General features: G+C 39.0%; 1 protein-coding gene across 3 annotated transcripts in view; it reads left to right on the top strand.

The window, feature by feature from the left end:
- Positions 1 to 16,292, top strand: part of MIPOL1 (mirror-image polydactyly 1) — a 183,950-nt gene that overhangs the window by 135,707 nt on the left and 31,951 nt on the right. For all 3 annotated transcript variants that reach the window (XM_035902022.1, XM_035902021.1, XM_009646682.2), the window contains one exon: positions 70 to 164. In XM_035902022.1, coding sequence (XP_035757915.1) covers positions 70 to 164 — 95 coding nt within the window. The remainder of the gene's footprint in view (positions 1 to 69; positions 165 to 16,292) is intronic.

Genomic DNA, 16,292 nt, shown 5'->3' with positions numbered 1-16,292 from the left:
ATGCACAAAGGATTGCTGTGCTTTAATTATTCTGAATAGATTGTTTATAATCTGTTTCTTGCTCTTCAGGCAGACACAATAGCCTTGCAACAAGAAAAAGAGGCTGCTCTTCAACAGTGCAAAAAACTAGAAGAAGAAATCCAGACATTGCGTGTTTATTACAGGTAAAATAATTAATACTAATATAAATCAGTGACTCATAGGGGAAATTTTCTGTACTGTGTCTTGACTGCGAGTGAGGAAATGGCCTTATCAAATAGGTATTTGTTGGAAATGTGAATACATCAATGAATCAAGGCCTGCATTTCTGCTTTACTGCTCACCAACCATCTCTTTGAAATAGAAGTCCTTTTATAATAGCCTAAATTTTCTATTAGTTTCTTCTAAAGGAAGGGGAAGGTTGCTGGCAGTTGAGCCTCATATAAATGAAAAGCCTGTGTTATAGCAATGCCTTCACTTAAAAACACGAGGACAAAACAACCAGTTGACATAAGTGTTTGTTTCTTCCTTGGTTGTTTGTATGTACCTAACTTAATCAATATAGATTTAAGAATAGTAAAATCTGTAATTCTAAAAGACTTTTCTTTTCAACCCTGACATGATATGTATGTTTTAATTCCTCAGTAGCAGTACGTAGAATGAGAGAAATAGCCATTCTCTCATTAATTTAGGTGGGCTGCACTGAACATTTGCACGGATCAGTGGGTTTTAGTCCCTAAGGAAAAGCTCTGTGTGGTCCAGTGAAGGAGTTAGGTTGTTTTATGGAGTGATGTTGGGTTACAGCTCTCATTTCGTCCTGACCTCCTGTGTGAGAGGGGATACAGAGCTGCCAGCAGGTTAAAGGCAGGAGAATTGGCATCAACACAGCAGAAAATTGTGAATCTGAAGGCTGAATGTCTGTGATGAGGGATGTGGGCTGCAGAGGTAAATAATAAATGTAGTGTGAATATTACGTTCATTGGAAATAAAGAGGACTAGTTAGTTATGACTCAAAAGCATTTGCAGTAGCAGGACTGTGTATGTTTTTAGTGTTTCAGCATTTACAAGTGAAAAATACTCGGGTTTCTAGAGGTTTTTAGAGCTTCCCCTTCTCATTAAGTTTATTAAAACCTTGGTGGGAAGTTTCAAAAACAACTTTTGTTCCTAAATCTCATAGGCATTTATTTAAAGCCTGTTAATAGTGAATAGAAACCCCAAGCAATTTGTGATTATTGCTTTTAATGAATTTGGTCAGCATTTAGTGTGTGCACAAATTATGGTATGATTTACCAAGCTAGAAAGAATTTATTATAGTGCCCTTACTACTCACTTAAATGGGATTTGTAGAATAATTTAAAAAGAGAAATGCAATATTTCTATTGGTATTTCAGAAACTGAGTTTGCTTGTATTGGTCTCTGCACACTGCAGGAGATTTTTCACTGACTTTTTAGTTATGATTTTGTGATAGTGTGTCACTAACATATAGCATTTAACAAGTGTAGTAGACAGCGGTCTCAGTTTACTGAGGCAAATGCTTTATATCTCAGAAATGTTAACAATAATGACTTGCAGATATTACCCTCAGAATGTACAGTGTTATTAACTTATGGTCCTTAATTTGAACAGGCAGAATTTCATTGTAAGTTTGATTGATGGTATTTTGTAAGATTTAGTCATAAGGTGTGGAAATACTCATCTGAATATCCCCTGGGGCAAGAACTGTTGTATCACTACTAAGGTATACAAGTTACAGAGTAGTTCAGAACATCAAAAATGAAAGATTTTATCTCCTACCTCATTGTTCTTAGAGGGTGGGTTCAAGGGTGGGCTGGCCGCAATAATAATAATCACGAGTGACAAAGTAGAGAGTGAGTTTCCCAAGCTATCCGAAATGAGTGAAAATTTACTCTCTGTTTTGTATGTGGAGGCTTGTTAAGGAATGCTTGTGTAGATGTCTACTGGGTCTTTTATTTCCTTTTACTGCTTGCCATGCTATAGTAATCTAGAGTAAGCACTGAGAGTGTTTTTCAGACAGCCTGTTTTGCGCTGAGGGGGAAGTTTGTTGCTTTGATCCAAGTGACTTAGAGAAATGATTTGCCTGAAGTTATACATTTTCCTGTAGTTACTTTTCTTTTGGACCTCAGAGCTTTCCCAGTGAGCAAAATATAGGCTTCCACACATGCTCCACTCCTCATCTGAACTGTAGAGCTGCCGTGAGACACATTATTATGCAGGGTGCACATTTCCTTCACCTACTGTTCTCTCATCCTTTTGCCAGCTTCTCCCACCTTCTGTCGTCTCTACAGTGCCAGCATGACAGCAGCTTGGGAATTTTGGCTCCATTTGGTACCTTCTCCTCCTTCTGCTCTTAGGTCTTCCTTGGCCTTAGAAAAAGCATTTTCTCACGCTTTTCTTCTTTGTTTCCTTGTTTTAACTGAGATATCCACATCATCCTTTAACTCAGGAGAAAAAAATGTAAGAAAAAACCCAAATACTAGAGGCTAATGTTAAAGTGTACAAGGGATACTTAAAGCCATGCCTTAATGCACAACCACATTTTAGGGGTTTGGTCATAGAAGTAATGCCTGTCTACATATATTGAGAATTTTTGAATGCATACGTGTGTAAACAGTAACAATAAAATGTGTATTTTTATACTGATCTGTCTTTCACTAACATTAGTACAATCCAGAAAAAGCCAAATACTGTTTTATTTTACAAAATCGGTGAAGAGATATTTAGGTCCAGAATTGGCCTGAAAGACCCAAGCCAAAAGTAAAATGAGTTTTGGGGGAATAAATGATGGAACATTGGTTTCCATCTGTATTTTGACTTTCTGAGAAGAAAGCACATCCCAGAACAATTTCAGCCTTCTTTAAAAGGAAAGAGAAGTGAAAAGGAGGAAGAATCTACTTCAGGTACAGAAGGGAGGGGAAGTTGGCTCCGAATAAAGCTGGGCAGGTTTTCTGCTTCTGTTTGTTCTTCTTGTGTTGTTTCTGTGTCACATCTCAAAAGGAAAACCGCATTTTCTGGAAAGTAACCCAAAAATATGTATCAGAAATTTGCATAACAGTTAGGAACAGTATAGAGTTTCTAGCTTACTGATATAATTGTTTCAACACAGTACTCTTTAAACTAGGGATTAATGCAAATCATAGATCCTCAGTGACCAAAGGTGGCTATATCCAAATAATCAGTTTTGAAGCATGTGGGAGTGTTAATCCCACTACCTCTTTCTCCCATAGCTCTGTTGTTTGAACATCATAAGTTTTTTATTTGCATATTTTTCAGTTACATGGTCTGTCCATTTTTATAACCAGTTTCCTTCTATTTCAATAATGCTTCAGAAGATTACTTCTACATGTTAAAATGCTGACACAGACATATGCTGTTCCATACTAATTATTTTTCACATATTAGCTGAAACAGTACAACTCTGTATGAGAAATGTATCTATATATAGGGAAGTACATATATATTTTTCCAATTTCTTTTTTAAATCTAAAATATTTCACTGAAAAACTCTGGCACCAGGAGTTTTCACAGGAAAATAATTTGAACAAATTCTAACTAGTATAGCAAAAGTCACGCCTCTAACGTATCAACACCATTGCAAAGAAAGATAGGAGAACAAAATAAAAATACAGGGCTATCCTTACTTAAAGGTATGTTTTTGATAGGTTTAGTGTTGGGATCAAATGCAGTGATGCTCAATTCAATAAAATTACTGTTTACTCTCCATCTGTGTTAGTTCACACACCTTTGAATGAAGCTGCTGAGGATAAGAATTGGTATGTCCGGGCTCTAAGGTAAAATTTAGGCATGCTTTTAGTAAGTTTGAGTAGTTATTTCAATGACAGTTTAAGAGGCTCCTTTGTGATTTAATCAAGTGCTCTAAAAGCCATATTTTTGCCAAGCCTGATGTTCACGGGGCAGGAGGGACAGTGAAAACTTTTTGCAAAAAATCTTCATCCAAAGGTTGAAATGCGTGAGATGCAGAAATAGCTGCAGGCTGGAAGTCACAGTGGGAAGAAACTTACTTTTATCGCAGCAAATTTCCTAATGAACAGACATTTGAAAAAACTTGCAGGGTTAAAATGAAATTTAAGTTAGAATTATTTTTTTTTTTCCTGAAGTGGAGATGAAGTAACATCTGAAAGAAAGATCATAGTAACATGGAGGGTAGGAGTTTTAATGACAAAGGCATGTCACAGTGCCAGGAGTTGCATGTTGTAGAGTAATTGGAATCTGTAAGTTAGGACAGGCATGCAAGAAAAAGATAGTTTATTTTACATTTATGTGACAGTTTTCAATAATGAAATAGAAGAGCATCTTCAGTGCAACCCCTTGTAACAGTAAGTACTATGCCCTGAAATAAATACTTTTAGAATCACATTCAGTCAATATGGGTAGCTTCTCCATCAGAACTGCAGTTTTGTTGCTTCCTAACCAGTTGTATCACTTCTAAAAAGTTGCAGACTGTTGAATAAAGTTTGAATCTAAAATCTTCTAATGCTCCTGATGCCTCAATTACATTGGAATTCATGTTTAAGTGACATGAGCAAACAGTCTAAATAACAGTTGTTTTTGTGGATGTCCATATATTTTTCCCACAAAGTCTCTTGTAAAATGACGTACATGAATGTTCATCTTCTTAAAGATTGAAATTGATAGATGTGAAAGAGAACCAAGAGGTTTTTTATTATTTCCTCAAATGAAAGACTTATAAGCACAGGGACAAACTCAATCTTCATCTTAATTGCAGAACTAAATGATCCTATAACAGGAGAAATAGATGAAAAAAGATGCTTTGCAAGGCATCATTTGCAGTCCTGGAAAAAAAGGCTGGTGTCTATTCAAGCTCTGAATACAGTGGTGCGTGTTTAATTTACTTCCATTTTACAGTTTCGTGTCTGATGTTACGGAATATAATACTCAGATGGTACCATTTCAACCATGCTCCGTGGATTCTGTGCATGGGTATATAATGGTGTCATTCTTGCTGTTAGACTGTTCTTCTTGTTCCAGTTTTAATGAGCTATTAAAAGCCATAAATTATTCTACCTAACATATCAATAGTCATCCTCCTCTTGTATTCTATGCGGTTCACAGCACTGCAGTAGCAAGTCAGAATACAACTGCCTAAATATTCAGTCTCCTGTTCTCTGACAGACCCCTGCTCAAACATTTCAGCCTGTTTGTTCTGCCGTCCCACAGTCTTTTCCAGAGATTTCTCCAGTCCAGATTTCTCCCAGGGGGATGTGATATGTAGCAGAATATTGGGCTGCTCTGACATCCAGCTTCCCAGTCCAAATGAACTGGAACCCATTTACAGTGGGATTAGTGAGGCTGCAACCACTGGTGCAGAGGGCTGATCTCAATCCTTCCCCGAAAGCAATAGCAGGATACCTTGAGCACCTGCCCCTGCAGTTTACCTCAGAAAACATGACTGGGTTTTTATCTCACTCTTTCAGTTATGGCCGTTGACTCATTTTCCTGCCCTTTTCATCCTGTCTGCTCGCTGCTGTTCTGGCAGTTGCTGTCATTGTTGCAGTATTAGTTGCTTTAGACATAACATGGTATAATTGCAATCATTAAGAATGTCCGGATAATGATGTCACTGTAAACCTACTGTTCTTTTTGCAGAATGATTTTGGGGAGATCAGGGAGAAGGTGGCAGTTGTGTTTTAAATATTCTCTGCAGTGACTTCTATTTTATCCAAAAGTTTCAGACACCTTGACATCAAATGTAAATCCTGAGGTAATTAAATTTCACGCTCCCAAGCAGAGGAGAGATTCTCTTTTACATCAAAGAGATGAGGTGCTTGCATCTATTGTACAGCGGGAGACACTGTGATATACCTTCTTGTGAAGGAACCTAACCCACTGCAATTCAACACTGCCCAACATATGGAAAACAATGGTTCTGTAAGGGAACACTAAGGTTTTTGTTTCTTTCAGTATTATGAAAAAATTCAGGTACTATCCAAACTATATGGAACATCCTGGAACACGTCCAGAGGAGCGCCACAAAGCTGGTGAGGGGTCTGGAGCACAAGTCTGGTGAGGAATGGCTGAGGGAACTGGGGTTGTTTAGTCTGGAGAAAAGGATGCTGAGGGGAGACCTTATTGCCCTCTACAGCTACCTGAAAGGAGGGTGTAGCGAGGTGGGTGTTGGTCTCTTCTCTCAGGTAACAGGCAATAGGACAAGGGGAAATGGCCTGAAGTTATGCCAGGGGAGGTTTAGGTTGGACATTGGGAAAAATTTCTTCACCGAAAGGGTTGTTAAGCATTGGAACGGGCTGCTCAGGGAAGTGGTTGAGTCTCCATCCCTGGAGGGATTTAAAAGATGGGCAGAGGAGGTGCTTAGGGACATGATTTAGTGGTGGAATGGCAGGGTTAGGTTAACGTTGGACTTGAGGATCTTGAAAGGTCTTTTCCAAGCGAAATGATTCTATTATTCTATTCTATATTTCTTAGTTTATACTCTACATATAAGGTCCCACTGATTTCTGTGGGAGATATGGATGTGCAAGGAATGGAGATTTAGCCCTTGTTTATGGTTTGGTTGGGGTTTTTTTAACATGCATGCTTTCTTCCTGTGCTGAAATTAGTTCAGAAACAGGTTAGTTTTTTTTTTTTAAATCAGATTGGTCAAAACCACACCTTCTCTGAGCAACCCATGGAGGTTTCAGTGAGTCAATCTGTGAGGGCAAGGGGAGGCAGCACCCTGGTAATTTGGACCTGGGATTTAGAATCTGCAGGTTCAAGCTTCTCCTCTGTTATCGTGCCACTTTCCAGTGGGCTGCTGCAGCCCCAAAAGAAGAGGGATTTTAGGTTGGTGGGTCTCTCTCACTCTGTAGTCCCATAAGCATTTTCCCACTGGTAGCGGGAACGTGGGGGAACACTTAACACTTGTTAGTGTTACAGGAGATAAAAGCCCAGGATTTGGGGGCTGTTTCATGAACTGGATCAGACAGCTGAAGGGGGGAAAATGGCTCAGAAAGCTGCTCTGCTTTGGCAAAGCAGCTGCGTGCAGTTTTACTGGTGCTACTGAGATGGCTGTGTTTCGCAGGGTGCAGGTGAGCGGTGGAAGCAGAACTCTACCTTGTTATCATTGTTATCCGTATGTACTTCATACTTTATTAAATTTATTATCCTCTTCCCCCTGCCCTGTTCCCAGATTTCTTGTTCCTCAGCCTGGAATTGACTGTTGTCTCTCCTTCTGCATTTGCTCTACTTTCTAGCAATAATAAAGTCAGTCTCTCTGACTTTATAAATCAGTGGACAGGGAACTTTCTTGGGAGTGTGGCAGACCAGACTCGCATCTGTACTCCGATTAATACTTGACCATTTGTACAGGAGAGGGATAGTAGAGAGAGACTCCAGTATATATCATAGGCTTGGTGTTTACGGTGCCTGTTTGGCAGGCAATGAAAAGACAAAGCGGTAACTGAACCTGTTGGGGGGGGTTGGGGGTGTCTTTTTTTTGCCTCCCAATGGACTATCTTAGCCATCAGAGTGCTCTCTGTGCTTTCTCTGTCTCTCATTCATTCAGAGACACACAAAAAATACTTTTGAATGTTTCTCTTTTTGCCCTGACATGATTTTGATCTCACTGGGAAAAAAAATTGTAGCATGGAAAAACAATTTCCTACTCAGCTTTACTGATTTATAAAATCTCCGAGGGAGGGGAAGCACTGAACTGTCAGAGATCCCAGCCACCTGATGGAATAACAAGCCACCCAGCACCTTCCCCGCAAGCAGCACGGAGGTGAATGTAGTACACTCAAATTGCCTCGTGCTGCTGTTGACTCAGGCATGGATTGGCCTGACCTACATTTTATGAAATTTTTGTGCCTAATGTTTCCAGGGGCTGGCTCTTGGCCTTCAGAGGTGCCTTGCCAATAGGAAACACTAAGCAGCAGATCTGAGGAGGAACAGGGGCAGGATGAATAGAGACCAAAGTGCCTAATGATGCAGTTTTAATTTATACTGTGTACTGTGCTCATTCTGCTACTGCTTCTGTCACTGGGTGTGTTGTATTGCCAAACTTTCTCAAGTATTTATGATTAGTTGAGGAGCAACCAGTTGCTTGTTGTGCCAAGCACATTAAAGCTAGAAGCACTCCACAACTCCTTTTACTGTATTTCATCAGACTTGAGCAGACTTCTTTCCTACCTATTTGCTGTCATGGGGTAACGGTGAACTAAAACAACTCTTACCTTGTTGTTTTTGCTGCAATGGACCTTTTCAGATGAGTTTCTGCTCTTCTCTAAGAGCAGGGATTTGCTTGACGGAACGGAATTCCTTGCCATCGGATGCTGATACGGTCTCACTACTCTGTATACACGGCCCGGCTAGCTTTCTGTTAGCAGCTCTCCTTCGCCTGGCTGATTCTTTCCCCTTCTCTTTTACCTCCGCTCTCTGTGGTTTTCTGTTATGACTTCCTTGGTTTCTCAGTGAGCTGAAAAGTCTAGGAAGTCTAGGAAGTATAATTTTGTTCCGTGCTTTTTGGAATAAGTACACAGCTAGGGGTTTCTAGGAACTGTTTTCCAAATTTGTTAAAGCCTAATAAAATGGAGTTATTGGAAGGAAGATTTAAAGTCTCTGGAAGAACTACCTGCGAACGAACGACCAACTGCTAGTGACAGGTTGGAGTAAATCAGTAATACAAAGTATTCTACTGCTGTAAAAATACTTGTAAAAATTAGGACGTTGAGATTAGTAGAGCTAATAGCTGTTCTGCATAATGCAAGGATACTCAAAAGAAGCATTGAAAAAATCTATAAAGAGCATATGCAGGATTCTGAAATCCATTGTCTGGTAGAAAGGGTATGTGCCCAGAGGCTACATATTCTGTTTCTGCCATTGACATGCTGGATGAATATAGCTGAGTCACATCACTAAACTCTGCTTCAGCTGCCTTATTAGTAGAAACTGAATAAGAAGTTTTACCATTTTTCGTAACATCTTTAGAGATCTATGACTGTGAAAATGCATGTGCTCCTACTTTAAAATGAGGGGTGGAAAACAGAGAGAGGATAAGAAGCAGCCCTCTCTAGAGCAAGTTAAAGAAATACAGGAAAACTGTGTGTGTAATAAGAGCTGTTTGAAAGGCAAATTTTCCCATGAGAAGTTTGAAAGAAAATCTAAAACTGAAAAAAAAAAAAATTCGGCTTGCCCTATAAATATTGTATGAAAGGGCATTTCTTTTGTTATTAATATGATATTTAGAAATAAAGTAATAACATTGTCAGGAGGACTTTAAATGCCATTTCTTTTTTGTCAATTTTTCTCAGGACATGTTTTTATGATAAAATGTCAATAATAAAAAAAAACCGTTCATTTTTATGGTTTCAGTTGAGTTCTCTTCAGCTGAAGAACTGAAACAAAACAGCATTTCGAGTTGAAATGTCAAGGTGAAAGGAAAATTTTCACTTAGAAATTTGCCACAGGAAGCCAACATAGCTTTTGTGTTGGAATTTTCATTCCCAATAAAAAAAAAATATTTGTTTGGTGAGAAGACTTTCCACATGAGCAATTTTCAGCCAGTGCTAGACATAACATTGCTTTTCTTACTTTGAGCTTAAACCCACTCGCAGTGGAGCCAATGGAAAACTTCTGTTAGGAAGTATCTAGGAATTCAGGTGGCAGAAGTCATCCTCTGCCTGTCGCAGAACACAAGCCAGAAGACTGCCCACCTGCTGTCTTTACAAAGAGAGAAGACAAGAGTAAGGTATTCTCTTTATTCAGTTGGTTTTTTAAGTTAGAGCTTTTATTAAATTGCTACATGCATGTCATGCTGATGCCTTTTACTGGAAAATTTTCCGTTTTTACATTCCATCCACGAGCCGCTTTTCTAACTAATGTGATAGAGGGCTTGTGTTTTGAAAGCTGAAGGTTTTTAACATTGTGTCCAGCATTGCATAATGAAGCATTACGCATCCGGGATGGGTAATTCTTCCAGCACAGGTGTGAAGGTGCTCATTTTTAGAGAGGGTAGGGACCAACTTGGAAGCTTCAACCGCAGTTTTCCAGTGAAGAAGTGGGCCTGCTGGGATTTGCACAATTCTGAGCCTCTCAAATATTTGAGTAAAATGCAACGTATTAGTAATAGTTTCCTTTTATAAGCTGCAGTTTATATGGTCATGACAGGAAGGAGAACTAGCACAGAACAGTTGCATTTTTTGCTAACATCACCAAGAAAGCATGTGAGCAGCGGTATGGAGCTGCTGTCTCACTAGCGGAGAAGCTTTTCTGGCTGTGAATTTGGAAGGAAAGGCCACAGAAGGCAAGGGAGGGTGCTATGCTGAGTGAATCATCAGTGGTGTATTTTCTTTTACAGTAAGGTGAGTTTAAAGAAGCTCTTCCCCTACCTGAGCCACTACATGTGTTGGTTTTGTCATCTTTTCTCTTAATCCGTGCTGCATCAGTGACACAGATTAGAGCATGGCCACCCACAAATGTTTTCACGAGCAACACAAAAGTGCTGTGTTTCTTTCTTTCACCTTCTTTACACTGCTAGCTAGCCACGCTTAATATGAAGGCCACTCAGTTGAAGAGTACAATATTGCAGTGTGCGATAGTAAAATTTTCTTCTGGCAACTGGTACCTAGTGTCCTGAGTGAGTAAAAGGACCAAGAATCTGATCTCAGAATCCTGTATTCTCAGCATTGAACCCACTGAGGTTGCTGACAATTGGAGCAAATAAAGTCACAGTCTGCCACACAGAATCCACCGTTGTGTGTCTCCCGTCATCAAGCAAGCTATTTTTATGCAGTTTTTGCCACTTTCTTAAGGCTGCCGCTTTCATTTTTGAGAGAAGTTTCTTGGCTCTGATAATTTAAATATTTTTTCTTCATGCTCGACGTTGTTGTTGCTTCCAAGCTTTCAGGATTAATAGTATGTGTCCCTACCATTCAGTAGACACCAGGACAAAAACACTGATCACCACAAAATAAAGCTTTGAGACGCTCAAATTGTTTCAAGAGTTAAGAGTAGGAAATAATTATGGCAATTATGTAAAATTTATTCATAAATGTTAACATTATAAAAGCTGTAAGGGATCTCTCTCTTTTCAATATAAATTTGTATTTAGTGCTGGCCAAACTAGACTCATATGTGCAGACAGTATCTACCCAAAAGCCAATAGCCTAAACTGTAAATACAGTATTTTATCTGGGATTTGTTTGCTTGTCTTCTGTGTCTTTTTTAAAAAAACAAAGTAGGAAAGTAGTGAAAAAAAAAGAAAGAGTGCTAATTTGTCTTTTGCATTATTTATTGGTTATATATTTGTTTTGTTAGTATTTCTGGTGCTTGCAGCAGGAAAAAAATTCCCTTTGTTTCATTTATCTATTCTTTTAAAATAGCATAGTAAGTAAGTGTTGGGCAGAAACAAAGTGAAGTCACAGCTGGATATTACTGTTAAAGATAGGAGAAGACAATGGTATCTTTTTAGTGTATCTGTTATCTGTGGTGTCATTAAACCTAATGATGTGCTAAATAATAAGAGCATCCTTATCACATCACAAGGCCTTGAATTGTCTCGCATGTCCATGCCTCTGGGTTCCATTTGGCTTTTGGAAAGGGTTTGGAGTCAGAAGAAGCTACAGTTCAGAGTGCGTTTATGCGATCAAAGCTCTTTAGACAGATGGCTGCTAGCACTCCAAAATGATTAAAATATGTTCCAAGCAACATCAGCCTGTGGGCTTGGGGACCCAACCTTTCATTAGTCAATAAAGGGTCTTGAGTTCTTGAAAATTAAATCTTTAAAAGCTAATAAGGCTGCTGATTTGCTCTGAGCTGTTTCTTTGGATTTGCAGTTGTAGATTGGACTTGGGCCAGTATCTGTCCAATAATATGAGGCTTTAAGAAAAAAAATCTGGTTACAAGAGGTCTCCCAGCAGATCTGCCTGTTAAACAGCGTGGCCAAAATTTTCAGCCTTGGATATGTTAAGTTTAGGCACCTGAGTTTGCACTTGCACTTAGGGAGCTGGGAAGGGATCTACAAGTGCCCCTTTGGAAAGCCAGTCGCTCGCTGGAGCATGGTTTAACTATATCCACCAAAGCTTGATCATTTTGACCTGTTCTATTTTATTTTTAAGTCCTTACGGGTTGATTCAGGAGCATCTCTAGAATACTTTCAGTGTACCATAACCAAGATCATTAAGCAAGTGTTCCAGAGCTTCTAGAAATCAGTAATATTACTTACAGCGTTCATGAGTGTTGTCAGTGCTTTGCCAAATATGAACATGCCATAGTATAGTTTGTGCTACAGCACAATTGGGTTTATTCTCTTGTCTACACCCAGCTTGTGAGAGAGAGTAACTGGGGGCTTGTGCAAATGTGCAAGTCTATGTGAGGGCAGCAGCAGTAAATGTCTGTTTAATAAGATCCAAGCCTTCTCTTTCTTATTTTTTCCTTTCTCTGACAGGAGAAACTGCTTTCACAATTTGTAAACTTTTCAACTTGAAGCGTTCTTGCCCCGTAGACTCTTTCCACACAAGGCTCAAAATCTGAAGATAAGTGAATTCTCTCAAAAGTGCCTCAAGATTCAGCCCACTGCTGGCTAAAAGACAATGTATTTTAAAACACATCAGAGTTTTGTGACATGCACCAGCAGAAGCAAAGCAAGTCGTGGTGATCCCATTAACTCAATGTGATCCCATTAGCCAAATTGTTCAGCCGGTCTTCTTTCACCTTGGGAACAGCTCTCACATTCCTTTTGTCGGGACTTGATGGGGCCGGCAACTGAAGTTCTTCCCCCCTCCCACACCATAGTTACTTGGAGAATGTTGTACTCCATTTCTCTTTCCCATAGTCTCCCTCTGAAGGTTTGACTGTGCTTCAGCTTGGTCAGCCAGTGAATTTTACTCATCATAAACATAGACAAGATGTTACCATCTTTCAATAAATAGATTCTGGGTTCTGATTATTTTGGTGAGCTGATTTTTTATTTAGTTTGTTGTAAAATATCTGGTTTGTGTTTCCCAAAGCTTTTTGTCCACCATCTAAACAATCTTGTCATCTACCGTGCTCTTACAAATGGATTCTGAACTGGGTCACGTTCTCCCTAGCTCTAGGCATACAGCTCCAGGCATAGGTTTTTAACCTCTGTTTTTCAAATTCCTGTGAACTAATTTTTTTCCTCAGACAAAACTAAGACCTCATTTTCCCCAGAGTAGGCCACACAAGACAAAAGTCTACACTAAAAGCTCCAGATGTAGTGAACATGCCTGTTTCTCTTAGTGTCTCGATATCTGGAGTTCCTTATGAACAGACATATTTCCCTTGGGCTCAAGAGGTTCTCTCTTCGATTTAATTGTGTTCTGCAGTGGTCCTGTTACTGTGTCTCTATTACTGTTCTGCCTCCTAAAATTTAGGAAGTTGACCTAAATGAGCCAGAAATTCAGGGTAAGGAGATCCACAAAGCCTTCATGAAAGTGTTTTGATTTTAAGGTTTGGTAGATCATGAAGAACTAGCACTAGGAAAGGAAACTATAAAGAACAGACTCACAGTGTCTTGGGAGCAGACAGAATTTCTCTCCTTAGGAATTATGTCTCTCTTTATATCTCATAAGGTACCAGACTTCAGTTTGATCATTTTTCCCTTTACTCCAGGGAATCACATAAACCCTTTTATTAAACAAGCCAGCATCCTACATAGACTGTGTCACTTCTTTTTTGGATCATTTTTCTGAGCTCTGAAGAAGCTCCATTTCCAACACTGCCATGTAACGAGAAAGTGCTGCCGAATGCTCCATCCATATACTCAGGTCTGAGGTTTCCAGAGAACTGAGCAGGACTTCAAGAGCAACACAAGTCTGGAGAAGTGGATGATTTTTACATGCTGCTAAAGTGCTTGGGGGGCTCCTGCTTTGAATATTCTGATTTGTCATTGTTTTAATCTGGAGGTGCAAGTCCCTGAAACTTGTAAACACCAAGTCCTAAAGGTCTCCATTTGGGGAGTGGAAATGAAGGGCCTCTTTTGGAATGTTTTTTCTTTGCCTCTCGATTCCCCTAGCTGTAAGATGTGAATAGTGCTACTCATGCATTTTTTGCAAAATACATTGATTTAAGTTTTGGTATTAGATTCTGCTAAATGTTAAGTGGGGTAAACCTAAATTTATCACAGTAGCTATTGTATTGCAGCAGTCCTTCTGAAACGCAAGTACAGAACTGCCTTTTGCAGACAAACCATACACTGTGAGTGCCCCATTACTACATTTAATGTTTAATGACCAACTGTTTCTCCCGCTTCCTCTAAATTACTGTAAAGTTACTATTCCAAGGAGAGAAAGTAGCTTTTTATTCTGGAGAAGACTGTGGCATTCATCGCTTTGAGTGAGAATGTAATCTCAAACAGTTCATAATATTTCCTCTGCTAAAAGGCAGCAAAAATTTGGAAACCTTTGAAATAAGGATGAAGCTGCAAGAGAGAAAAAATGTATCATCTGCTTTCCAGGGAGATGAGTCCAGTTGTCGTGTTTGTTCCCGTTCCGAGGGGGAGCAGTTTTGGTCAAATCAATGAATATATATGAACTTCATTGTAGAGATATTGCAGAGTTCCTTCTTTCTGTTTGTAACAGTGCAGCTCTTTATGAGTGGGGGGGAAAAAACTGGTTTAGCAAAGGAGCTGTTGAGCCTGCCAAAGTTGATGGAGGTAAATTTGGATAGCCATTTAGTGTGGGACAGCTAGACAGGAACAGAGAAGAATGTAGAATGAGTAGATTGCTACAGATTTATGCTTGCCAGAACAAAATAGGTAAATTGTGACTTTAAAGACCCTGAGTTTGCAGACTTAAGTAAAGACATGCCTTTAAAAAAATCCAAAAAGATGTTGTATAATGATATTTCTTTTGAACATTACGCTGGAGGAAGGTTACAAGAATGTCGAACACTTAAAAATTATTTTTACTCAACTAATGCTTCCATAATGGACGTTAATACTGTTGACATTACTCATGGATTGAATGCAAGCAATTTAGACAATAGATAGTATCAGGTGCTAATAGATCAAACGTAATTACTCTTGATGAAATAATTTTACACAGTTTAGCAAAATCGTTTCAATTATTCACTGTAAAAGAAAACATTGAGTAAAAGCGAAAATACAAAGCTTTCTCCTCTAGGGGCATTGTATGCGTTTCTGAGTCATATTTTTTTCTTCCTAGCAACCTTTCCTCTATAACAGCTTCCAGTGCAAGTTATTACAATTCTTTTTGCATAAGATAGGTCATGTGAAGTTCAGCTGTAGGTGGGGCCACTGTGGTAGATTGGGGGACAGTCTTAATAGATCCGTTTCAATTAATTAAGTCATGCATTTTTTTATTAACAAAACCTGTATGTCAGGTTTAGCCAGCTGGGAACCATTCTTATGGTTGTTATCTTTGTCAGAAGGAATATTGTGAAAATAAGGAATTACTGTACACGCTTTAACTCCTGATTAAACAGAGGAATGACATCCGCTCACCCACTGTCCATGAAAAAATAACTTAGGGGCATATCATAATCTTGATTCATAGGTTCTGATCGTACATATCTCATTAAAACTCTGTACATCGCATTCATAATTTACCCTGAAGGATTTGTCATATCTATCCTGTGGTCACTGAGGTAAGCAAGGTTAAGATAAAAATTTCAAATATCTATATTATTTATTGTTTCTTTTTACTCTTGAAGGAACAACTTCTTGCCCCTCTTCTTGGATGTATAAAGCAATATTTTCTTGCCTTCTCTCTCTTCTGGTGTTCCATTCCCAGAGATCAAGGGGAAGCAGTAAGATTTCTAGGAAGTATTTAGTTGTACTAGACACCCAGAACAGTGTAAGCACCTACTGATGGCCACAGCCTTTAGCTTCTAATGCAAATAAATTAAATTTACTAGGCTTTCTCCTGGTCTTCAGTGGGAAATGTGCTGACGTTTTCCACTATCATTAAAGAAGATTGAACTGGGAGGAGCTTTCACCAAAGAGGAAGGAGAAGTGCTATGAATTTGTCTTCACCCAAAGGACTGGGAAGAAGGATGGGTAACAAGGTTCACATTATCTGATCTATTTTTCTTTTGCTTCTGAGCTATGCAGGATCTTAATGTTATCCAGGCTCGTCTAACATCACATTCTGTTTGTTTCAATCGTATTCTGTAAAAAGGAATAATGCAGAGGCTAGACTTCCATCCAAAGTTTTTGGGTGGAGATACAGAAATACTCATTCTTCTACTTAGCTCTTCTTCCCTACTGTCTTTACCAAAGGAGTAATATATTATTATACTTCTGCAGTTGTGACAGTAGTATGAGGACTATCATGATATA

Source organism: Egretta garzetta, unplaced genomic scaffold (assembly GCF_000687185.1).
Source record: "Egretta garzetta isolate BGI_Z169 unplaced genomic scaffold, ASM68718v1 scaffold79, whole genome shotgun sequence".
NCBI classification, from domain to species: domain Eukaryota; kingdom Metazoa; phylum Chordata; class Aves; order Pelecaniformes; family Ardeidae; genus Egretta; species Egretta garzetta.
This window is presented reverse-complemented; position numbering and strand designations above follow the sequence as displayed.